Raw genomic sequence first — 27,157 nt, forward strand, 5'->3', positions numbered from 1 at the left:
TATATATATATATATATATAGCAAGAAACCTTCCTTACCTTTACCCCCCCCCTCGAAACTTCCAGACTGAATGATTGAGTAAGCTAACTCTATCCAACTGGTTTTCTTGAGGGAAGGTCCATTCTCAAAAACTGTGGTAAACTAAATACTTTTTAAGTTTTATAAATTTCTTTTATTAGAATATATTAAACTTACCCCAATGTCCAGTACTTAATTGTGTGTGTGTGTGTGTGTGTGAGAGAGTTTGTGTATGTGTGGGAGAAAGTTCATGTGTGCATGAAAATAAAAGACGAAATGTGTGTATGTGAAAAATTGAGACCAAAATCTTTCGACCACTGATAAAAGATAAAATTATATTTTGATTATTGCAAATAAGGATTATCTTTTTTTCGTTTTTTTCTTTTTGTTTTTTTACATTTCTTCGATAACTTATACTTTTAAGATAAATAATCCAACATTTTTAGAGAATGGCACAAAACGTGTTTTCTAAAATCTTTTGCATTTAGAGATCTGGGATTTCAAAAAGGAAAAAAAATTTTTTTAAATACAAATTTTATATATATATATATATATATATATATATATATATATATATTACACTGTAACTTGTTTACTAGGTTATAATCCTTCTCAAAAATAAAATTGTGATTCGAAGTAAGAAATTAACTTAGAAAAGTATGAAAGAAAAAGGAAAAGAAAGAAAAAAAGGAAAAGAAAGAAAAAAAGGAAAAGAAAGAAAAAAAGGAAAAGAAAGAAAAAAGGAAAAGAAAGAAAAAAAGGAAAAGAAAGAAAAAACGGAAAAGAAAGAAAAAACGGAAAAGAAAGAAAAAACGGAAAAGAAAGAAAAAACGGAAAAGAAAGAAAAAACGGAAAAGAAAGAAAAAAGGAGAAAGAAAAAAGGAAAAGAAAGAAAAAAAGGAAAAAGGAAAAGGAAAAAGGAAAAAGAAAGGAAAAAGAAAGAAAGGAAAAAGAAAAAAGGAAAAAGAAAAAAGAAAAAAGAAAAAAGAAAAAAGGAAAAAGAAAAAAGGAAAAAGGAAAAAGGAAAAAGGAAAAAGAAAAAAGGAAAAGAAAGAAAAAAGGAAAAGAAAGAAAAAAGGAAAAGAAAGAAAAAAGGAAAAGAAAGAAAAAAGGAAAAGAAAGAAAAAAGGAAAAGAAAGAAAAAAGGAAAAGAAAGAAAAAAGGAAAAGAAAGAAAAAAGGAAAAGAAAGAAAAAGGAAAAGAAAGAAAAAAGGAAAAGAAAAAAAGGAAAAGAAAGAAAAAAGGAAAAGAAAGAAAAAAGGAAAAGAAAGAAAAAAGGAAAAGAAAGAAAAAAGGAAAAGAAAGAAAAAAGGAAAACAAAATGTTTGGTCATTTATATCGTCATTATATTGGGGTTATTTAATGCCAAATCCATTAATTTTGGAAAAAAACGTTTTATGCATCAATTTTTTTTTTATCTGTGATGTTTGCTTTAATGTAAACAAAATAAATGAGAAAAAATATTCACTAACTTAATTCAAAGTCTAGCATCATTAAGTCACTGAAAGATTCTTAATGATGCTAGATCTTAAATAAGGTCGTAGCTGAAACAGTAGACATGTAGACAAAAATGGTTGTAAAAAAAAAAAAAAATTTATATATATACACACATACACTAAAATATTGTCTACTTGTTAATGAGTACTATCTTATAAATACTGTAGTTTCATAGGAGTAACCCCTATGAACTAACAACCATACAACCATACACATATAGATATAATGGAAACATGATTTAATATATTTCATCCATGTTGAAATATATTCAATCAAATTGTGTCACTCTTAATATCACTTTCTGCTCTAATTAGTCCATTTTAACATTTTTTTTTTTTTTTGCTACATTTCAATTAGTTATTCATCCTATAAATTTCTCTTACAGAAAACTTAAACCAGATTGCATTTTATATATAACAAAGAACTCCTTAGCATTTATTTTTCACGAGTTGGCAATAGAACTATCTAGTATTAGCAAGTTGCACAAGAAAAACTGCATCCAAATTAAGTTGCTTTTTTTTACAATAAAAAAAAAAAATGTAAATTTAGAAATTCAATAATGCATTAAAAAAAAAAACAAAAAAAAACATGAACTGATTGCAAAAAAAAAAAAATAAAACGTCTAGCCACACTGAAGAACCATGATGCAAAAACAATAGTGCATGAATGAATTAATATATACATTAATATATATATATATATATATATATATATATATATATATATATACACACACACACACGTTCAAATTTTGTATTGTTAAATCTTGCTTTTTAAGTGGATTTTAATTTCAAGGTAAAAAATAAGTTTAGCCATTTAAAAAGCTGTAACATTTTCTTTTACCATGTAATACCATGCAAAGTATCTTACCTGAATTGAAACATGAATACACATACCCACACTCTTCTGGAGAGAAAGTTTTCTAGGTGTGTCTATGACACACACACACATATATATATATATATATAGTGATGGAACGATTCCAATATTTTTACTGATTCTGATTCTTTATAAGTTTCTGAATATTTAACAATAGAGTTGTTATTTTTCCTGATTACCATAAAAACTCATGTTGAATGTGTATATATTTTCCCCAGATGTAAAAATAGACTTGTGAGGATTATCTATAAATTTCAGTTTTAGCAGTAGTTTAAAATCAATAAATTATTTTATCATTAGTACCAAGAGTGGAAGTTGTTTTTTTTTTTTTTTGTTTTTTTTTGTTTTTTAAATTAAAAAGAATAACAATTAAAAAATTCGTTTTTAGCATCGGAAAATAGGCACAAATTTATTCCAATTCCGATATCCCAAAATGTTCTGATTACGATTAATCATACCAACACTAATATATATATATATATATATATATATATATATATATATATATAGTGATGGAATGATTCCAATATTTTTCTTCATTTTGATTCCTTATAAATCTTAAAATAAGGATCTATAGAGTTGTTATCCCCCCCCCCCCCAATTACCATATAAATATATTAAATGTGCAGATATTTTCCTAAACATAAAAATACACTTGTGGGGAATGATTTATAAATATTACTTTTACTGGTAGTTTCAAAGTAATAAATATCTACTATTATAACATTACTACCAACGGCAGAAGGTTTTGATTCAAACAAAATAAAAAAAATATTTTTTTTAAATAAAAAAAAGACAAAAGAATCGCTTTGACATGAGGCACAAATTTTTCCAATTCCAATACCCTCAAATGTTCTGATTTTTCCAATTCCTGATTCCACTTAATCGTCCCAATGCTAATCTCTCTCTCTCTCTCATATATATATATATATATATATTGATTATAAAGATTAATAATTGTAAATTATGAATCAGTTTCAAAAGGATAAACAAACAAAATCAATTGATTTTGTTTGTTTGCTTATCCTTTTGAAATCGATTCAAAATTTACAATTATTAATTTTTATAACCAATATTAATATAGCTCTTTTATAACCAATATTAATATAGCTCTAGGATACATATACCTATTGAGCTTATTATATATCTACAGTATGAGCAATGTCCTTTTAAAGTATTAATACATTTAGATAGACTTTGCTCTTTTAGACTCCAGGTCTAATTCCCTATATATATATATAACTACTTCATTTACTCACATAAATTTAATATATGAAAGTATAGATTCATGCGTAAACTTTAAGTATTTACTTCAAAAGTGCTCAATACGTAGGTAGAGCTAGTTAGTAATTTATAAAATATATATGGCGATTAAGCTACACTGAATATTCTGCGTTTCATCCACTATAGGATTCGTCAGGCTTATGCGCGAATTCTGTGGTTGCTTCTTGTTTTTATATATGTTGAGGATTTTTAGTTAGCCAATCAGCTTTCTAGTATCCACAGCGCCCCTTCCTATCAGCCAATGGGCATGCATTTTATCGAACAAAGGATCTGTTTTAGAACTAGGTTAGTGGTTTAAGGTAGACGTTTTCCTTTTCTTTTTTTTTTTTTTGCGCATAAGCCTAACGAATCCTATAGTGGATGAAACGCAGAATATTCAGTGTAGCTTAATCGCCATATATATTTTATAAATTACTATATATATGTGTGTGTGTGTGTGTGTGTGTGTGTGTGTGTGTGTGTGTGTGTGTGTTTTTTACCATTTATCACTTACTCGTATGTATGTATGTAAGAGTGTGTGTTATCACACTAACATTTTAAGATAAAGAACAGAAAAAAAAAAAAAAGAAAAATCCCAACATAAAATATTAACAATCAACATGAAAATATGAAACCATCGAAACGCTGATGAAACCATTGATATTTTATTTAGTACGGATTCCCTATGTTGTTATGAAACATTTCTAAATACACAATTCTCAAAATGATCACCAGACCCTATCATTAAAATCCAACAGTTGGATCAGTTTGATATTGACGCCATATTTAAAAAAATAAAAATAAAATAAAAAAAGTGCTCGTCCAGAATTTTCCCTATATTGAAAAAAAAATAAAAATAAAAAATAAAGTAACATATGTATGATGTATGTCCCTGTGATAGAAAGAAAATATTGTACACCAAAAATTATGACAAAATGAAAATATCATATTCCAAAAATCACGTAAATTGAACAATTAGTTTCATTTTTTTTTATTGTAAGTAAGAAAATCAAATTTCATGGGGCGATCTTGTGACACCATCTTAAAAACAATGAAGGAAGAAAGGAAATGCATCCAAATAATTCAAATTTACAAGATTTTAGAAAGCCATTCTTAACATGGGGAAGGTATACAAGACAAACTCAAATTCGCTTAAAAATTATTTTCTTTGTAAAAATAAAACTACTTAATTTACATGAATTTTGGTATACAATATTTTCATTTCGTCACAGGTATATACATCACACAGATTTTTCTTGTTTTTTTTAATATAGCAATAATTCTGGACAAGGACCAACATATTTTTTTTTAATTTTCTTTTTAGATTTAACATTATCAAAAAGTTATTGGAAAATTACTTGCAATATGAGGCAGGGTAAAAAGTATATGTATTCCTGAATTTTTGAGATGAAGAATCATAAGTTTTTACATCATTTAAAATCGGATAAGTATCCTCACTTTTGTTGCTTATCACTCAACATTTCAGGATAATGTAATAACACATATATATATATATATATATATATTATATATATATATATACGCGCGCGCACACACCAGCTGTAACTATCTGCCATTTCGAGGCAGTGTTTTTATATCTAATATATTTTTGTAACTACAGCATTTTTATAAAGGGAAGTAACTTTATAACGAATACAGAGTTATGCCCCTTATTCTTAAGCTGGGCAAATATGAAAATTATTCTGATCCAATCAAAATACTTTAAGAATTCAATAGAATTATATTCAGTTTTTAGTAAATATTCATCAGAATTTAATATTGATTTTGTAGGAAGAGGTAGACTTTAATCTATGTAGTCAAGATTATGTTTTTCTTTTAATTTTCTTCCTTTGAAGATTGCAATGCTGGGTATGGGGCAGCCAAAACCAGCTGCCAACATTGCCCTGCTTTTTATTGAAACCAACCGAGAGCTCTTTTGTGTGTATGTGTACATGTGTAAATAAAATAACTGCTGTATATAGGTCATAAAATTTTACTTATTGATAGGAGGAAAAACCTTAATGATTGTACCCGTTTAAAAACAAAATCTCAATGATGCCCGTTACAAAACGATAATATCCTATTCCAAAAATCATGAATTGATCAAGTAGTTTTATTTTTATAAGAAAAAAAAAAAGAAGTCATTTTAAAGCAATTAACGGAAATTCATATGCATTACAAAAATCTCAAGTTTAATTATTGTTGAGTTAGCTTCCTTCAATTTTTTCAAGTTTTTTTTTTTTTTTTTTTTTCAAAATGGTGATGCAAGAGAGTTGCTCCTCAGTGATCGTTAAAATTTGATCTTCTTACTAAAAAATAAAACTACTTGATCAATTTAAATGATTTTTGGAATATGATATTTTCATTATATCACAGATACATTATATAGATTTTTTTTTTTTTTTTTTTTTTAAATAGGAGGGAATTCTGGATAAAAACCTATTGTTTTATCATTTTACTCTAAGCTCTACACCAGAGAATGCCAGCTAAATACAGCTGGTTATTAAATAAGATGTTCAGTTGGACCCCCCCCCCCCAAAAAAAAAAAATAAATAAATAAATCAAAGGACAATGATAGGCCGGTAAAGAGGGTCAAAGTTTACAATTGCCAAAATGTTATAAATGGAAGAAACTAAGTTGAGGATATAAGTCCGATGGCAAATAATGAAAAAAAACAACATTTTTAAATTTGCAATAAAAATACATAATAATGGGGGGGAAAAAAAATAAAATCTGACAGGTTATTTTTCTAATATTATAATTGATAAATGGTGACAGATACAAAATTTTAAAATAGATAAAGATGCGATTCAGTTTCAGGAAATTGTCTCCCAAAGAAAAAAAAAGAAAACGTCAAAGTAATTGTTCTGCAATTGAAGCCGAATTGAACATAATAGATAAAATTATACAGTAAATAGTTTGTTTTTTTTTTTTTTGTTTTTTTTTTTGTCTTTTTTTATTTATTTACTTTTAATCACTTAGCACTCATGGTTCTCCCTTTTTTTTTTTTTTAGGACCAAAATGATAATCACCCATATTTCCACAACACTTTTTTTTTTCAGAGATATCTATTGAAAGTTATAAAGACAAGAGTGTCTTTCAAATATTACACCTATGTTTCGGTATACTGTGAGAATCTAGAGCAGAAAGATACAATCAGTTTTATCTATTATTCAAAGATTTTTTTTGGTAAGTATTTATAATCAATCAACATTATATATATATATATATATATACATACATATATATATATATATATATTAGTATGAATGCCCTAACAATCCTACAAAGTCTTTGAAAATAATTTTAGTATCATATCGTATTTACAAATGATTTGGGGGTAATAAAGTAAAGAAAATAAGTTTGAGGACTGAATGTTGAATTCATTAATTTATAATCAAGTTATAATCAACTCCCATTTACATTTATTATGATTGAATGCTCTAACTATTCTATAAAGTCTTTAAAAATAATTTTAGCATCAAGTAATATTGTATATTCAAATGATTTGGAGTAATAAAGTAAATTTTTAAGAAGAGGGCATAACTCTGTATTTATCAATACAGACTTACTTCCCTTGGTTTTTGGCATAAAAAAAGTAACTAAATAAATTGCAAGTAAAAACAACTTTCGGTTTAATTATTTTTGCATTAATTATGTAATTTACATATACACCACCAGATTCAGAAGATAGTCAGGGAGGATATTTTATTTAACGCATAGGCAGGTATAAAAAGTGAACCGGAAAGTAATGAGAACTAACAGGTGCTACACATTCCACAACGCTACTAACCATTCAATAAAATCCAGACAATATTCATAAAAGATTTTGAAAATAAACAAATTCTGTTTACGCGATAAAATTTGTTGACAGGAACTGCAAATTGCCTCCCAATTTTTTTAAATGAAAAGGAAACGACTGCTTTAAAATATTTTGTCATACTCTTGCTTTTCCATTTGAAAAATTAGTTTATAGAATAGAGGATAAGCATGAAGACAAACTAGTAGAAATAAAGACAAATATTTGTTTTATATTTATTTGATAAAAATTTTCCCAACTGAATACGGTCAAACTACTCTACTGGTTCAGTTTTAATGATGTGTTTGTGTCCTTATTTCTAATAGCATGTTAACATGCTTATCCAATATTCCATGAATTAATTTCTCATTTTGTCTGAAACTTAATATAATGCACTTTTTTCAAACAAACTGAGCTTACAGTGTTTGAACAATGTTTATCATTCTAATTTCATCTTCTTTCTCAGCAGCAGCCTACATAGCATAAGGATAAAAGCATCGACTGTCAACTGGGCAGTCGAGTTTCAATTCCAGCTTGAGGCAGTTGCTGTGATACAGCAAAATAGTGTTTTGGGATGAGATATATATATATATATATGTGCGTAATATTTTTGAAAAAAATCAAGATAACAAAATATAAAATAAGAACATCATATGGTCCATAGCCTTATGTGTTACAATTGTTTCATAACCGTTCGGGCAAATTTAAACATTATATCATTTTAAAAAATATTCCAAAATTAGCTACTCTTCAGACACTAAAATACATTTGTCATATTTATATGCATATATTCATAATCCCTATTTTAAGGGATCAAGCAGTTGGACTCTAGTCGTTCCTCATCCATTTTATATTATTTTTTCTGATTCCCTTCGAATTGATTAAGTATCCCACTTTCGTATTTCTTATATTTAGATGATAATTCTCCAAATTTCTACAGCTATATTCATTAAATCTATTAGTGTTTTTTTCTCATTTTTATAATTATTTTTTACTCTGATTTATCTTATAGATCTACTCCCTAAATCCTAAACAACACCTTCCAAATTTTAATCTATGTCTAATTATTTCTCAATTTGCGTTAGTTTCATATAAAATTTTATTAGATGATACATTTACCTATCCTTTTCTTTTACATGCTTTTTTAAGAAAAACAATTATTAAAAGGTTTATTTAAATAATTTTTAATTAATATTTATCTTCACCTAATACTGGTTATGTAATTAATTTAAATGTTAAATCTATCATTTTAAGTCTTATCTTAATACAAACATGTTATCTTTTTTCTTTTTTTTTTTTTTTAAATTTTTACTATTCCCATATCATTCAGTATATCGAGACAATGCAAGGGACATAACTCGATTTTCCCCGACATTTATCGATTCATAATTTTATGGAAATTTCTTTATATTCTTAATTCAATATCTTGATTTTTTTGTTTTTGTTTATTAATCGCCTATGCTTAGTTTTAAACTTGTAGTTTTCATATTATTCTCTTTATAGCAATCTAGGTTAAATTTCTCACTGATTCTATTTCAAACTTGTATTCTGATTTAGTCTATTTTCATCCATCATAATCTTTTTATCTCAATATTTTACAATTACTTAATATTTTATTCCTTTTTTTTTTTTATTTGTGCTATTGAAATGTCTCGGGTGTTATTTTATTACCAATAACAATTATTACATTTAAATCTATTTCCCTTATTTTGGTTATATTTGGTTTACTTTCCATATGTTTAGTACACGACCTATTACTTTATTTCACCATTCTAAAATCCTCGTATTAAATTTTAAATTCTCTTTCTACTCTTACATTTCACTGACAACATATTCCTAAATTATTTTTTCATTATTTTTTTTATATACTTGTTATTCTAATCAGGTCTTAGGCGTGATAATAGGAATTTATTGCTATGTAGACAGCTTTATATAACATCAGATTTTTTGTTTAAAATTTCTTTAGAATTCACGATGTGGTATGACTCAAGTAAGCATATATTACATCTTTTGGATTTACTAGGTTTACATTTTCTAGCTTTATCCACTATTGACCAATTGAAATTCTATTTTATTCTTGCATAGTTCCCTAACCCAATCCCATAATGCAGTAGTGTTTCCCTCCTTATTTTTAATATTTATTCTTGTCCTATCCTTATTTCTGTCCTTATCTTCATTTCAATTTGGTCCAATGTTAAATGATGCGACATGGTCTTCGTATTTGTCCTTAAAATTACATCCAGTTCCTCCTATATATATATTTTTCATTATCCACCTTAACTTTGTATACAATTTCAGAAATTAAGCAATTGCCTGCCAATGGACATTCATTAGGTATTCTACAGTTACATTTTTCTCAATATTTAATTCACCTGATTCGATCCTACTATTATTCAGTATTTTGTCAATTTTACCATCATTTGAACTTATAGTTTTACTTAAATTTTTCAGCAATTGAGAATGAAAGTTTGACTGTGTTCTTATTAATGATTTTACTTCATCTATTGTTTTTTTGTTTTTTTTCTTCTTCCTTTGAAGATTGTAATGCTGGGATAGGAGCAGCCAAACCAGCTGCTATCATTCCCCTGCTTTTTATTGAAACCAACCGAGAGCTCTTTTTAGTATCCTCGCTGTTCCCTTAAGTGCAATTGTCTGGATCTCTTTTGCACTTGGTTCACCAGGAATATTAGTAAGGTAGAACTTCAGGTTCTTCTTCATAAGCCCTGTGGCACCTATAATAACTGGTATGATTGATATCTCCTTAAGATTCCAGTTTCTTTTCATATCGTACGTGAGACCTTGGTATTTGTCTGTATAGGCAATTAAGTGATGTAAATTAAAATTTACAAATTTTAATGTTCACAAAAACAGGGAATACAAAAGATTTTTTCGTTCATATATATATATATATATATATATATATATATATATATACACACACACCCACACACATACAAAGAATAATGTTCTGAAGCCATAACATGAGATGAACAATTCAGCTAACATTTATATTGGTGAGGAAAGCAAGAGAATTACAATCATTCAAAATACTGCAAGATCTTCCAGAGCTAAAATGTCACCATCACCCTTTTCGTGTTGATGAAATTGTATATACTAATAAAATTGATACCATCTCCGAAATGATCGTACACAAATTTAAGTTGTTGTGCTTTGAACTCTTGGAGAATATGTAAATGATCTTGAATGAATTCATTTATATCCTATTCATTCTTTCTCATATATATATATATATATATATATATATATATATATATATATATATATATGAAATACATTAGTGACAGAACAATTACAATATTTTTCCCAGATTCCGATGCAATTACCGATTCTGATTCTTTATAAATCCCCAAATATTAAACTATAAAATTGTTATTTTTCCTTGATTATAGTAAAAACACATTATAAATTTGCTGATCTGTTTATAAATGTTAAACTATTTTAACATTACTAACAACGGTGGAAGATTTTTTTTTTTTTTTTTTTTTAAACAAAAAGACAATTTAAAAGAATCGTTTTTGGCATTGTAAAATAGACACAAATTTTTCCAATTCCGATACAGATTAATCGGCTCAACACTAATACATAAATTTATATACAGGACTGAACTGATGTGTGTAGAATCGAGCCCAGATGAATGTGTGAATAAATAGACAAAATATACGTCTGTGCAAAACTGAGAATATGTCATTTTAGACCAGTTTATCAGAAAATACTGGCAAATATATACATACACATTTTGATTATTAAAAAAAAAAAAAAAATTATCAATTTTTTTAAATGTTTTTTCAAGATAAACACATTTATCTTGAAAAAGTTATCAAAGAAATGGTGTCAAAACTTTCTTACAAGTTTATTACCACGCATATCCACTATTCCATAAATTAATTTTCGATTTTGTCTCAAATGTTTATTTCATATTTATTCCCTCATACCTTTCTATTTACAAATTTGAGAGGCGATTTATATTTTCTGCCGCTAACCTTTGTCGTGTAAACAGAAGAAATTAGGCTGCCTATCCGGAATTCACCCTATATTTAAAAAAAAGAAAGAAAAATTTGCATAATGTATCTATTTGTGATGGAAAGAAAATGTACACCAAAAATTTGATCAAATAGTTTTTATTTTTACATAACAAAATCAATTTTTGTGGCTAGGCAAACAGCGACGATATCATAACGTTATTTTGAAAACAGACTGAAAACAAATATAACTTGAAATATTTTAGAAGGAGAAAGATTTTAGAAAATCATTCTTAATATGGAGAGGGCATTGGAAAAACTCAAATCGGCTTAAAAATAATTTCCTTTATAAAAATAAAAATACTTTACTAGTTTGTGTGATTTTTGGTATACAATATTTTCTTTCCGTCACAATTTTCTTTTTTTGGATTTTGTAATATTAGGGAATCTTGGATAATCACCAAAATTTGTTTGGTGTTGAAATTTCTACAAATGGCATCATTTCATTGCATGTATGATTTGACTAGTATGTTCAATTTTACTATTTTACTATTATGTTACTATTATTTTACTATTATGTTATTATGCTATTATTTTACTATTATTTTATTATGTTACTATTATTTTATTATGTTCAATTTTACTATTATGTTATTATGCTACTATTATTTTACTATTATGTTATTATGTTACTATTATTTTACTATTATTTTATTATGTTCAATTTTACTATTATGTTATTATGTTACTATTATTTTACTATTATGTTATGCTACTATTATTTTACTATTATTTTATTATGTTCAATTTTACTATTTTATTATTATGTTACTATTATTTTACTATTATGTTATTATGTTACTATTATTTTACTATTATGTTATTATGTTACTATTATTTTACTATTATGTTATTATGTTACTATTATTTTACTATTATGTTATTATGTTACTATTATTTTACTATTATTTTATTATGTTACTATTATTTTATTATGTTCAATTTTACTATTTTATTATTATGTTACTATTATTTTACTATTATGTTATGTTCAATTTTACTATTATGTTATTATGTTACTATTATTTTACTATTATGTTATTATGTTACTATTATTTTACTTTTATGTTCAATTAAACTTTCATCCTTACGTTACCTTGCTAATAAATATTAGGTGAAAGTAGTTACTGTTGGGTCTTATGGGACATCAACCATTGTTGGGTCATCTTATAACCAAATCAAGTTTTCTGTGTGCATGTTTGATCTATAGATTAATGTGAACTAGAAGAGATCGCTGCTACATACAGCACCTGGTCAAACCAAATGGTCACCCATTCAGTACTGTCCAGGCTCAGCAGAGCTTAACTAGTATATCTTCTTGGGAGACAATTTACAAAAATATAAACCTGCATTCATTATCTACTTTTAAACATTATACTCATCATTAATATTATTAACACATGATAAAAACTTCTTTGCGGCGCACATATGCTAGGCTTAGTGATTGGGGCTCGGCTTTGGGGATCGGACAAGAGGCTGAGTGCTGTCTTGACTCTGGCCCTCCACGTCAATATCAAGCAATGTCTTGTGGTGCTCAATGTGTGGGGGTGTGCTCCCGGGGGAGGGTTTTGACCACGTCGAACCATATGGAGAAGAATCACGTGGAGTTCCGTGAAGGTGTTGTGTATTTACATATCGAGGTGGTACGTTGTTCGGAGACCTGTAACGACCCCCAATGACCAAAGTATTTGGACGCTCAACAAGATCCCCACTGTGTCGTGGGCGTGTCGCATCCGGTGTCCTGTACTCATGGTAAGGGGAGAACCTCCCTTCATAATCAAGAGGCGTATTGGAAGAGTTCGAGGTATTTGAAGGTGTACGCCTGTGATTATACACGGGAAGTTTTTTATCAGGGTTGCACTCATCCTCAAACGTCACTGAGTGACGGTGCATACTACTTGGTCTTGAAGTCCGAGCAGAATCATATGTGCTGCCTTCAGATGCCTGCCGTTGCAGCGTCGAAATCGCCTGCTTGTCCGAAGACGTCAGGTGAATAAGATTTGATTCACTGTCTATAAGAGATGACCTTTGACCTGAAGACATATTTGAGTGTGCACCACCCTGTTGCTGGTTCTGTAAGGATTCATCGAGTGGTTTAACACGGAACTGTATAGGTACATCAAAATTGGTACTCGGCCTGCTCCTCGTTTGAGGGCCATGATACGTATGGTGGGGACCCAAGGCGGGAGGCGACACCTGACAGTTTTTGAAGTCTCCCTCGGGCTTGATGAAACAGTCTCGCACGGCAGCTAAGTAAGCGTCGCGTCTGTTATGGATAAACAAGTTCCGTTTACGTGAAGAACGCCCCTCATTGGAACTATCATCAAACGCCCCCTGCATGGTCGGATGGATTGCTCTCGTGTTTGAGATGCGGAGGTCGAAGCCAGCCGCTACTGCAGCGAGTATAACCGCCATGTCATAAAACACATCATCAGTTTTTTTGCGTACGGTGCACCGTTTCACATTTCCGCTGCTATCAACAGTCGGACTTGCTGAACCAGGGGGGCAGCTGGCACCATTGCTACTTTGAGGAAGAGGAGGCGGAGGGTATTTAGTATCCGATAGATCCAAAGGAAATTCCTCTTCATAATCTGGAGAAAACAAAAACATGATGTAATATTAATATACATAAAAATAAATAAAAAATTAAAAAAAAAAAAAAAAAAAGCATTCAACAGAGAAAAATAAGTTTCTTTGTTTTTTTTTTAGATGAAAATTTAAATTTGCAAAATTCAGATTATTGTTCGCATCGCAAATTATTTTCACGACATTTCGGCTAATGTAATTTCCAACTTTCTTGTGGTGTATTTTATCGAACTTGGGATTTTTTTTTTTTTTTTTGTAATCCTTTGAGAAGATGTTTCATAATTAGTGCATTCATTTTTATGCGGACTGTTATCCTCATTTTCATAGTCAATGTTGTTTCACCTCATTTCAGCCAACTAATCCTCTGGCCTTCTTCAAACGATTAACCGCAATGAGATAGAAATGCTTAATCTTGCAACTGTATTCTCAGTAATTATTGCCTTCCAGAGTTATTGTTGTCTCACCATGTTTTAGCCAACTAATTCTCTGGCCTGGTTTGAGTAGGATTGAAACCGCTATCTTCAGACAATGCTCACCAAGAACCGTAGACTCAATGCTTCAATACACCTTCAGGACCTGTGGCGCAGTGGATAGAGGCATGGAGTCACTACAGTTCCAGGTGAGTATTTCCCCACTCTTTATCTGTGCCTAAACCAAATATACCATTTAGTACTATACCAAACATATCATTTAGTAGAATTCAGAAGTCAAACGTTAATTTTCTCCACTCTTGATCTGTGCTTAAAGCAATACGTAGATTCCATGAACAAAGCTTCTTTCTCAGAATTGCACACCTGTAGAACTCTTCCGTTTACCTGTTTCCATCTGACTAAAATTTTGTTGTCTTCAAATCAAATGTAAACAAATTCTTGATGAACTGTCCCCTTAAGTAACCCAATTTACTAAATTTAAACTACTACCCCTTACTACGATATCCTATTGACTACTGTACACTCAGTAACCTTTATCCTTGAGTGGCCTCTGAGCCTTGATAAATGGTGACCCCCCCCCTACGTTGAAAAAAAAAAAAAGATAGCGGTTCCAATCCTACCCAAAGTAGGCCAAAGGATTAGTTGACCAAAATGTGTCAAGACAACAACTAAAGGATCTTTCTGTCCAACTCAGGAATCTGTATGGAATTTCAAACGAACCTTTTTTTATTTAATCCATTACGCTAGGATGTTCTCTTCTCTCAGCTATGACTTTAGAAAATCTTAAATAATTCACATTTGTATTCTTAATTCTGCTCGCACTGAGAATTGAACCTTCAACCTCTAGAATAGTGTCACCAAAAACTGAATTTTACCAAGTACTTAACCCGTTATGCCACGGATATTTCCAGAGTTTGACAAGATGCACCTGAAGGTCAAAGGGTATATCAGTTGAAACATTATAAAAAGAGGCACTTGAAGGTCAGAGGTTACATCGGTTGAAATGTTGTGAAAGCAACAATCAACCGGAGTAATTTAGATAACCAAATAATAGAAAAATAAGCATTTATTAATAAACATCAAGATTAAGAGTGAATGTGACAGTAGCTAAGTGGTTAACAACGCGGACTGACAACTTGTGTTTGCCAAGTCTGGATCCTGTAGTGTTAGAACAAAAAAAAAAAAAAATGCCCCCCCCCCTCCAACACAGGAATCACCACTTATCAAGGCCCGGAGGCCACTCGAGGATAAGGGTTAATGGGTATACATTAGTCAATGTGATTATAGCGTAGTAAACATAAGTAGTGGGAATTTTGTAAATTGGATTACTTAGGGGGACGGTTCATCAAGAACTTGTTTACGTTGGACTTGAACACAATCAGATTGTCATCAGCTGGAAAGCAGGCAAATAGAAGACAGTGCCACAGGCGTGCAGTTCTAAAAAAGAAGCTTTGTTCATGGAATCTACATTTAGGTTTAGGCTTAGGTACAGATAAAGAGGGGGGGGGAAATTATTGATAGTGGTTTTGGCTAGACGAGTGGTTTTTGTGAAAGTTTGGCGAGAGGGGAGGGTATAGATTGGATCTCAGATGAGCACTTGCTATGAAAATAACGATAAAGCAGAGACCGGCTCGCAGCATCTCTGTGAGAAAGAGGTTGCAAGGAGGAGAAAAGGGGCATCCCCCACTAAACTACGAAGTCTATTTTGAACTCTGTCAACGCAGGATAAGCTGCTTCTAGCAGCTCCTGCCCAGTAATCAAACCTTGATAAGTGCTCAAAAATTAAAAATAAAACAATACTGATAGAAACAAATACAATAAATGTCACCAATCATGCGAAAAAAATAGCATTCTATCAGCACTTAGTTTAATTTTTGAGCAATTATCGTTTATATTCTTCAACTAAAATAAGAGTTATTAGCCTCAAATGAGACAAAAGAGGTTCTTGAATTCGCAGTCTGACCAGACTCAACTATGAAATTCAGCAAGTAGGTTCCTGAGAAAAGGTTTTCTTGCTGCTAACTTCATTAATGGCCAGAATTCAAAGCCATACAAAGCAGCAGTAAAAGCTTGAAACATTATTTTTCATTATTTAAACTAATTTTTGGAGTTTGGAACATCAATATATCTTTCATATCATCATGTATGTACGATGCGAGCCAACAAAGCTTTAGAATTGTTGGTTTCAAATTAGCCATATTATACATTAATTAGCATCAAATCACTGCAAACCTTGGGATTCAACTTTCTACTGTTAACAGAGTGATCTCATATAGGTCGATCAGGACCCTCTTAAAGCAGCCTTCATTGCTAATGAGAATAACGATGTTAATTTATTGCTGTTATGTTTGTGTACTATTTTATCGAAACTTACACCTGAACATTATTAATGATTCCTTTTTCTAGATATTTCATTTAGAAAAAAAAAAGGAAAAAATGAAATCCAGAAATAGAAAAAAATAGAAATGAAATAAAAAGGAAACATGAAATAGAAATAAAATGAAAAAAAAATAAACAGAAAATAAAGATAAATAAAAAAGGAAAAGAGAAAAGAAAAATAGAAAACTGAAGGTAATTGCAAAAATAAAAAATTTAAAAAAAAATTAAAAAAAAGGAAAGAGAGCAAAAGAAAATAAAAAACGAAAATAAAAAACGAAAATAAAAAACGAAAATAAAAAACGAAAATAAAAAACGAAAATAAAAAACGAAAAGAAAAACGAAAAGAAAAACGAAAAGAAAAACGAAAAGAAAAACGAAAAGAAAAACGAAAATAAAAAACGAAAATAAAAAACGAAAATAAAAAACGAAAATAAAAAACGAAAATAAAAAACGAAAATAAAAAACGAAAAGAAAAGAAAAACGAAAAGAAAAACGAAAAGAAAAACGAAAAGAAAAACGAAAAGAAAAACGAAAAGAAAAAGAAAAATGAATGAAAAACAAGATGAAAAGAAACAAAAGAGAAAAAAGAAAACGAGAACGAGAAAACGAGAGAACGAGAAAACGAGAAAACGAGAAAACGAGAAAACGAGAAAACGAGAAAACGAGAAAACGAGAAAACGAGAAAACGAGAAAACGAGAAAACGAGAAAACGAGAAAACGAGAGAACGAGAAAACGAGAGAACGAGAAAACGAGAAAACGAGAAAACGAGAGAACGAGAGAACGAGAAAACGAGAGAACAAGACAAGAGAACGAGAAAACGAGAGAACAAGACAAGAGAACAAGACAAGAGAACAAGACAAGAGAACGAGAAGTGAAGGGAAAGAGATGGGAAAAGAAAGAGACAACAAGAAAGAAAGAGACAACAAGAAAGAAAGAGACAACAAGAAAGAAAGAGACAACAAGAAAGAAAGAGAACAAGAAAGAAAGAGAACAAGAAAGAAAGAGAACAAGAAAGAAAAAAGAAAAAATACAAGAAAAAAAAAAAAGAGAAAGATTTCAAGAGTTCATAAGAGTTGACAGTTTTGAAAATGGTCACTCACATATTTCTTTCAAGGCACTGATATTAGCATGACCACCAAAGTGATTGTAATATTTCTCCAGATTCGGTGCACTGGACCAGCGGCCATCAGAAAAAATAACCGACGACCTTTGGTGTCGGTCTTTCTGAACAGAGCTCGGTCCCCACGTTTTACCTTTCACCCCATCAACAGGATCTGTAAACAGAAAAGAAAACTTTTCACAGAACTTTTCTTTTAAAAATCAGCTCAACTTGAGTGCACATAAAAACAAGTTAAATTACGTTAGTAGAATTTCTGTAAAAAAGAAAAGGAAAAAAAAACATGCATGTAAAAGGTCAAAATTCCTTACTTGTCGCCTTTCTTCCCATCTATAAATCTTGGTATTATTGAGAAGACACTATGTGAATGTTTTACAGGGAGGACCATAGACAGAAGCTCAGTCGAGCAACCAACCATGAAAGTAATGATAAAGCAAAGATAGACTTGCAACATCTCTTCTGTGTGGAAAAGAGAGGAGGAAGGAGAAAAGGTCCTTGCCCACTAGATTTCATAGATGTACCCTGTGAAGGCAGGAAAGGGTAGTCTTAGCAGCTCCACCCCAGATGTAGCAACAGTACACTATCTTAGAATGAAGTTGGCTCTTGTATAGATAGAGTATGCGTCAGGAGTGAGATACTTTCTGGAGCGGTAGAATGATCCAACCTTTAATTTAAATGTGAAACCGATTCCTCACTTTGAATTGTAAAATATATATTTTTTTTTTCTTTTAATGGCCAAGTTTTTTAGGATGTTTACACGTAATCACTAGGGCTATGACAACAGCATATTCTTTTCCTGGTTTTGATTCTCAGGTATATATCCATTGATGTATTATATGTTATGTGGTTCTCAGTTGATTGTGTCGGATATATACGCGAGAGTAAAAACAATGAAAAGAATATGCTGTTGTCATAGCCCTAGTGATCACCTTGAATATTTTTACATAATTGTGACCTTATTATTTCTTGTCATTGCACGTTCTCACTTGCAGAGTGGTTGATGCCTTGTTTGGACAGAACACTTGTGCAAGATAACATTTCATATGACTTATGAACAGACTTGGAGCACTGTGTTGACAAACTGTCATATCCCTTTTTGCGTCTTCCTTCATTACTTTGGTGAGAGACAAAATAAAAAGCTCATTCTAACATGTGCACGTATGCCGACTCAAAATATTTGGTATTCCTGGTTTTTGTAACGTTCTCCATTATTTGTTGTGTTGTTGAAACTGTTTGAATAAAATTGATGTAATTTGTAAACTTTTGTTCTTTAAACCAAAACTTGGTAACGGGTTTCCTATTGAAAAAGACGGAAAGATTGGATACCTATGCAGCAACCACTTCTACAAAATCACAACCGTGATATGCTCTGTTTATAAACAAGTAAAAGTTATTCCCCTTGCATCAAATGTTACTGCTTTTTTTTTTCTACAATTGATATATTTTTACACTTGTTGGATTTAAAATTGATATATTTTTACACTTGTTGGATTTAAAATTGATATATTTTTACACTTGTTGGATTTAAAATTGATATATTTTTACACTTGTTGGATTTAAAATTGATATATTTTTACACTTGTTGGATTTAAAATTGATATATTTTTACACTTGTTGGATTTAAAATTGATATATTTTTACACTTGTTGGATTTAAAATTGATATATTTTTACACTTGTTGGATTTAAAATTGATATATTTTTACACTTGTTGGATTTAAAATTGATATATTTTTACACTTGTTGGATTTAAAATTGATATATTTTTACACTTGTTGGATTTAAAATTGATATATTTTTACACTTGTTGGATTTAAAATTGATATATTTTTACACTTGTTGGATTTAAAATTGATATATTTTTACACTTGTTGGATTTAAAATTGATATATTTTTACACTTGTTGGATTTAAAATTGATATATTTTTACACTTGTTGGATTTAAAATTGATATATTTTTACACTTGTTGGATTTAAAATTGATATATTTTTACACTTGTTGGATTTAAAATTGATATATTTTTACACTTGTTGGATTTAAAATTGATATATTTTTACACTTGTTGGATTTAAAATTGATATATTTTTACACTTGTTGGATTTAAAATTGATATATTTTTACACTTGTTGGATTTAAAATTGATATATTTTTACACTTGTTGGATTTAAAATTGATATATTTTTACACTTGTTGGATTTAAAATTGATATATTTTTACACTTGTTGGATTTAAAATTGATATATTTTTACACTTGTTGGATTTAAAATTGATATATTTTTACACTTGTTGGATTTAAAATTGATATATTTTTACACTTGATGTATATTTATACTTGCTGGATTTACAACGGCAACTGACACCAGGCAGGTGAAGATGAAGGATTTACAATTGCTTTATTTTTACACTTACTGGATCTAAACTGACTGCTATGCCTTACTTGTCGAGTAACTATTTGCAAGAGGTCAAAGGCACGTGTACAGAATTTTGTAGGTATTAGTGATTTGTAGTTAATTATATAAAAATAAATTTACATTCACTGGCTGCAAGTCAGTGATCAGTTGACAATGAGAAAAAACTTGAAACGAATACCTCTCACAGAAAAAAACTCTTTCTGAGAAATTATTCTAAGCAGTGATTGACGTAAAATTCCTCTCAACTCTGCTCCACATGTGTGCACACACGCACACACACACATTTATTCATATAATCAACTTTAAAGTTAAGAAAAATAAATTCTGATGAGAAAAATAAAATATGTACAACTCTTACATGCAATAGCTCGTAATCTCGGGGCTGGATTGGCCTGCGTTGGTGGGCTATCGGGACTTGCATGTGCATACACCTGGTAGGGCTGCTCATGCTGGACGGTGATATTGTGTCGAAAATCTTGAGGAAAAAAAAAAAAAAAAAAATTGCATGAAAGTTATATTTAGTGCAATAAATCATTTATTTCAACTAATCAGTAAAAGTAGGGGGTCAACCAGAAAGAACACAACCAAATTATATATATATATATATATATATATATATATATATATATATATAGAGAGAGAGAGAGAGAGAGAGTTTAATATATACTATATTAGTAACAAAATACTATGAGAGTGAATTAAATACATCTTAGGCTTTGAAATTTTTACTAGCGAGATTACATACATATATGATGATTGCTGCAGCTTTCCAGATGATCGCCGTCACATTGAGTTCTCCCAATCTTGTCGTCCATGCCATCTCAGATGACTCTGTAGTCCCTCCGCAGATTTGCACATCTTGAAGCAGATGTAATATACAGATTGAGCAATTTCCACTGGAGGTTGAAGGGTATTCCTATGAACAATCACATGTATTCTCAAACTAGCAGTAGACTTGTAAACTTTGCTGCATGTTAAACAGATCATTTGGTTCCGACTAATAGGTGCAAAGTTGACCTGAATAGGAGTTTTGTGTGACTTAAGATGGTTGACGTAGCCAGCTTTTGACAAAAGCACTCGTTCACAAGTGTGGCATTTCCAGTTCTGTGTGTCATGGTTAAACCATTAAATCTTTGCAAAGCTCTCGCTTCAGATTGCTGTGGGTGGCTTTCTTTTCGCTAGAACATCACAACTTTAACGTACAAGCTTTCGTCACTTCAGCTTTTGCAGAGTAAGTTCTTCCCATGTGCTGATGTCGATTTGAAAGACTTTCAAATTATTCTTTGTAGAGTCCCTGAACGTCTTCCTAGGCTTGTGTTGAGGGTGCTTGCCATTTTCCAGCTCCCCATAAAAAATGTTTTGGCAACCTACAATCTTTCATTCAAACCAGGTGGCCCACCCAACGCATGTAAGATCTAATTACAAGGGTCTCAACACTAGAGCAACATGCTCTCACAATGACTTCAGTATCGGGTACTTGTGCTTGCCACTTGATGTTTAAGTTACGTCTCAAGCATTTTTGGTGAAATCGTTCAAGCCATTTAATGTGCCTTTGATGCAATGTCCATGTCTCCGATGAATACAACAATGTTGTTAGCACACAGGTCTTGTAAACGCAGATCTTAGTCCTATCTTCTCCAACCTTCCAAAAGCTACAGATGCCCTTTGAATTCGCCTGTGGATTTCAGTGTCGAGACAGCCATCCCTCGACAGAGAACTACCAAGGTGCACAAATGAATCAACTACTCCCAGTCTAGCACCACAGACCATGATGTTCGGCTCCACGTATGACTGACCCGGTGCAGGAGTGAACATCACCTTTGTTTTAGACAGACTGATCCTCAGACCAAAGGCAGAGCAGGAGTCAGCAAAGCTATCCATTATATGCTGCATATCAGTCTCAGTGTGCAACAAAAAAATAAAAAAAAACAGCATCGTCTGCATACAGTAACTCCTTCACCAAGACATGATGCAGCTTGGATCGGACATTAAATATTCTAAGATTAAAAATGCAACCTGTGGTTCGAAACTTTAACATGACACCCCTACCGCAATCTCGAAACGCATGAGCAAGTAGAGCAGCAAAATATAGAGAGAAAAGAGTATTATTTGACACTATTGTCAACTGGGATTTCATCAGACAATTTTCCGTTAAACAAGACTCGAGCTTTCATGTCCTTGTGCAGTTTCTTGAATATTCTAACAAAGGTTGAAGGACACCCCACTTTCTCTAAGATCAATCAGAGAGAGCATCCCTGTTGATGGTGTCAAATGCTTTGGTTAGATCCACAAACACTTGATACAGTGGTATCTGTTATTCAATGCATTTCTCCTGGACTTGCTGGGCTAAAAAAATTGTATCCATAGTTCCTCTGCCAGACCTAAAGCCACTTTCTGACTCTGGAATAGCATTAGGACAAACATTCTCCAGTAACCTCTTTAATAGAAGTCGTGCGAGAACTTTCCCAGCAGCTTCCAAAAGCATAATCCCACAGTAGTGGTCACAAACATTCTTCTGTCTCTTTCCTTTAAACAGGGTCACCAAGACACCATTAATCCAATCCTGTGGAACAGGAGCACCTTCCCAGATTTCCTCAACAAAACCAAGGATAGCATTAGCAATATTCACACCTCCAATCCTAAGAAGTTCCACCGGAACACCATCCAAACCAGGTGCCTTGCCACTGCTGATTTGTGCGATAGCCAACTGCACCTCAACCAGACTAGGCAAACGATCCATTCTGAATATGATATCACATTTTGGTAGGCTATCAATTGCAACAGCATCTACTGCTGAAGGATTGTGAAACACATCAGTAAAGTGCTCTTGCCATCTTTTCAAGATATTTTCTGGGTCCTTAATGATAACAGAACCATCTTTCGACATCAGGGGAGATATTGAAGAGTAATAAAATACTATGAGAGTGAATTAAATACATCTTAGACTTTGGAATTTTTACTAGCGAGATTAATATATATATATATATATATATATATATATATATATATATATATATATATATATATGTATATATATATATATATATATACTAGCATTTCAGCCTGGTGTTGCCCGGGTGTTTGGAGATGAATATTGAGCAAAAAAAAAAAAAAAAGCGGTCAATTTTTTTTTTTTAACTTTGACCCCTATTATGACCCCTTAACATTTTTTGGGGGCTCAAGTCAAGTCCAAGGAACCTATATCTAAAATTTCAAGTGTTTACACACAAAATTGGTGGAGGAGTTTGGTAGAGTTTTCAAAGGTCAAATCGTTGAACTTTGACCCCTTAAAAGCCAAATTTCTGTCCGAAAACCGATCAAAGATTTTCCCAAATCTCAGTACCCTGTATATCAAATTTCGAGCCTGTAGACTTAAAATTGACAGAGTTATTGCATAGGGAAATATACACAGACACATTCACTTACACACACACATTTTGGCGTATAAAACAACCCTTCATGTTACAAAATCATCAATTGATTATTATATCAATCAGTGAATCTATTTTGCCCTTTACTGATGAGTTAAGGGCAAAATAGATTCACTGATTGATATAATAATTAAGTGATTGATTGATTTCATGCTACGAAACAGATACTGTTAAGAATTGTAAGTGTCAACTGAATTAAAGGAATAAATTGTAAGATGGTCAACATTATGAAATTTGGTATATATATATATATATATATATATATATATAAGTTTTACAATACAAATATAAGAACCCAAAAAAAATAATAAAATTCAGACTTCTTAAATTACCAGAAGGTTCACTGATGATTTTCCCGCCAGATTCGATTTTCAATCTCATCTTTTTTCCCTTCCGTTTCTTGGGTGTTGGTTTGCTGATGTCCTGCTGCAAGATGATCACATTCAGTTCCCGTCCAAGCAAATCGATCTCTCGTTCGGCCAATTCTTGCTCGCGTTTCTTCAGCAGTTCACCCTGAATCTGGTGTTGAAGAGCAGCCTTCGTTAACTCTTCCTCGCGGCACCGCAGCTCCTAATTTAAAAGAAAAAAAAAACAATGTGGATTAAAAAAAGGACCTTGTTCGAACTTCCAGACAGATTTAACCATTTACTGCCAGAATTATTTTTTTATGCAATATATAAATTTTTTTTTTAATCATGAAACCCGCACATGACGGAAGTGATCGTGCAACTGACATACGAACGTAAATGAAACCCTTATTCACTTGTTGAACCATGCATAAAAATGTGCTTTGAAGATCAGTTGGGCTGATACGCCATAAGAGTAAGAAATATTATTTTTCTGAAAAGCGTCTTGAAAGTACAATTTGATGGTAAAAGGAGTTTGACAGATTCCAGAGTTCGACGAGATACACCTGAAGAAGGTCAGAGGTTACATTGACCGAAATGTTGTGAAAGTAACACCAAAGATGAGAACAATATACTGAAGAATCCAATTTGGAAAAAAACAAATGAAATATTCATATTTGGTTTATTGTACCTATTTACTATGCCTCCCCACGGGACAGAGTTAGACACCAGGGTCGTTTTTTAACGTGGAGAAAAGGTACAAAAATAAAAAATTGTCTCGGTCGTGAAGGACTGATCCTCCACCGAAAGAGAACAAAAAATGGAAGTGCAGCATCTGAAGAACAGATACTACACTTTGATCTTGGCTAAAAGGCCAAGTTGCATATTTGGTTTATTGTAGTGTACAGAAAAACATCTGACCAACAGAGTCCGAGCATTTTTTGAGAACGGCTTGTTCTGTCAGTCTGAGGTATGGTCCTGTATGGTTCACCTTCCCAGGCTTTACCTTCTTGCCCTTTGAAAAAGTAGTTAGTTTACTGCTAATCAACTGAGGTGACCCTACTGAGGAATGTTGACCAGGCTGCTTGGCAATTTTTGTTTGCTAGAGTGCTCGGTGCTAGTGCACTTACTGATCCGCGCTATTTTTTTAAATTGTATTTCCAATTTTAATTAAAGTTTTCTGATAGGTTTTTTTTTTTTTATTCAGTTGTAAGGTTAAAGTATAGAATAGTTATAAAACACCCTCCCCATGTTAAGAAGGGCTTTTTGAATAATAACATTATTTCAGCATGGATCAATAAGTACACTAGTACCGAGTGCTCTTCCTCTAGGGTGCAAGTGTTTCAAATCTCATTCCCACAACCTTGTGTTTAATCTTAGTAGGAGAGAAATAAATGTTGAGTTTATAGTCAGAGAGCCCTTTTCAAATCCACTCGTCATCCACTCGTTAGGCTGTATAATAGTGTTAACTTTGGTCAAAATCGAACTGTTCCTTCTTTAATCAGAATTTTTCAATCATCGATTTTTGTTACTTATTGGCAGTATTCCGGTACAAAACCTATGTAAGAACACCCCCAGACACAAAGTACATTTGTATGAAATTTCATAAAATTTGGCCCAGCTGTTTTGGAGTTCATAAGAACTCTCACACACACACACAAAGTGGCTTATATATATATATATATATATATATATATATATATATATATATATAAAAAGACACTTTGGGTGTGAGAGAGATGTACCTACATTTAATTACTATTTATCGTATTCTTTCATTCTTATTTCATTTCTAAATGTCATCAAGCTATGTTTTTGGGGGTTTTTTTTCTATATTTGCATGATTCTGGCCCTTCTCTTATGAGAAACATTTAGCTTTGAAATGTCATGGCCTAAAGAGATTTTTTTTCTTAAATTTCCTCTTAATTTTTCTTTGCTTTGATGATTTAATAAAGTTATAAATAACTTATTCCTCATCCTCCATTAAATATTGTTTTTGCTCCCCTTGATAGTGTTGAGTTTTTCTTATCTTGATAAGTTTTGCTTACTTAAAGATTTACTCTTTGATAACATATATATATATATATATATATATATATATGATTTTCAGAATGTGAGAGATTGTATATAATAAATTCCACAGCCAAACAATGTCGCAGCCCACAAGAGCCATGACAGTCAAAGAACCGGAAGCCAGGAGTTCGGATGTGTCTTACTGATGAGCCCAAATGAGGGCGAAACTCGAGTCTTGGGCTTCCGGTTCTTTGACTGTTATGGCTCTTGTGGGCTGCGACGTTGTTTGGCTGTGGAATTTATTATATACAATCTCTCACATTCTGAAAATCCTATCATAAATTGCTCGCTTGGTTAGCATTGCTGGATGGCATCGTCCTTTCGAGTTAAAACTCCTACTTGTGAGACATCAGCTTGGGGTTATTAGCTGGTTGGATGACCGCGTCCCTTGTTGAGACGAAGTAGGTTCATTTCACAGTCGGATTTCGGCGCGGTTTGTTTGATCTGTGTTGGTTAATTGAAATTCTTGTGTGCAGGGCGTATGCTCAGTTGGTAGAGTGCTTGCCTTGCATGCAAGAGGCTCGGGTTTCGAATCCTGAGTTCGAATGTGTCTAACTGATGAGCCCAAATAAGGGCGAAACTCGAGTCTTGGGCTTCCGGTTCTTTGACTGTCATGGCTCTTGTGGGCTGCGACGTTGTTTGGCTGTGGAATTTATTATATATATATATATATATATATATTTTAGTTGATTTTTTTTTTTTTTTTCTTTTGAAACTGATTTTTTTATTCTAAATTAAAAATCGTTTTACTCAATATATATTTTTAATTTGTTACCATTTCATCTGTTTTGTTACACATGTTTCCGCTACCGAATCGTATCAACGATCCAATAACTTCGTCAGACTATATATAGTAAACACAAAACTATATATATTTATGTATAC

The 27,157-nt window shown here is 31.3% G+C and overlaps 1 protein-coding gene across 1 annotated transcript in view; it reads right to left on the minus strand.

Moving 5' to 3' along the window:
• Positions 1-12,507: 12,507 nt before the first annotated feature.
• The window catches only part of LOC145255818 (mitogen-activated protein kinase kinase kinase 10-like), a 281,349-nt gene continuing 266,699 nt past the window's right edge, over positions 12,508-27,157 (minus strand). The window contains exons 5-8 of the mRNA XM_080114523.1: positions 24,185-24,422; positions 20,780-20,896; positions 17,994-18,167; positions 12,508-14,087 (exon numbers count right to left, since the gene is read on the minus strand). Coding sequence (XP_079970649.1) covers positions 12,934-14,087; positions 17,994-18,167; positions 20,780-20,896; positions 24,185-24,422 — 1,683 coding nt within the window. The 3' untranslated portion in view covers positions 12,508-12,933. The remainder of the gene's footprint in view (positions 14,088-17,993; positions 18,168-20,779; positions 20,897-24,184; positions 24,423-27,157) is intronic.

Source organism: Euprymna scolopes, chromosome 31, assembly GCF_053919585.1.
Source record: "Euprymna scolopes isolate OS-2025 chromosome 31, ASM5391958v1, whole genome shotgun sequence".
Taxonomy (NCBI): domain Eukaryota; kingdom Metazoa; phylum Mollusca; class Cephalopoda; order Sepiida; family Sepiolidae; genus Euprymna; species Euprymna scolopes.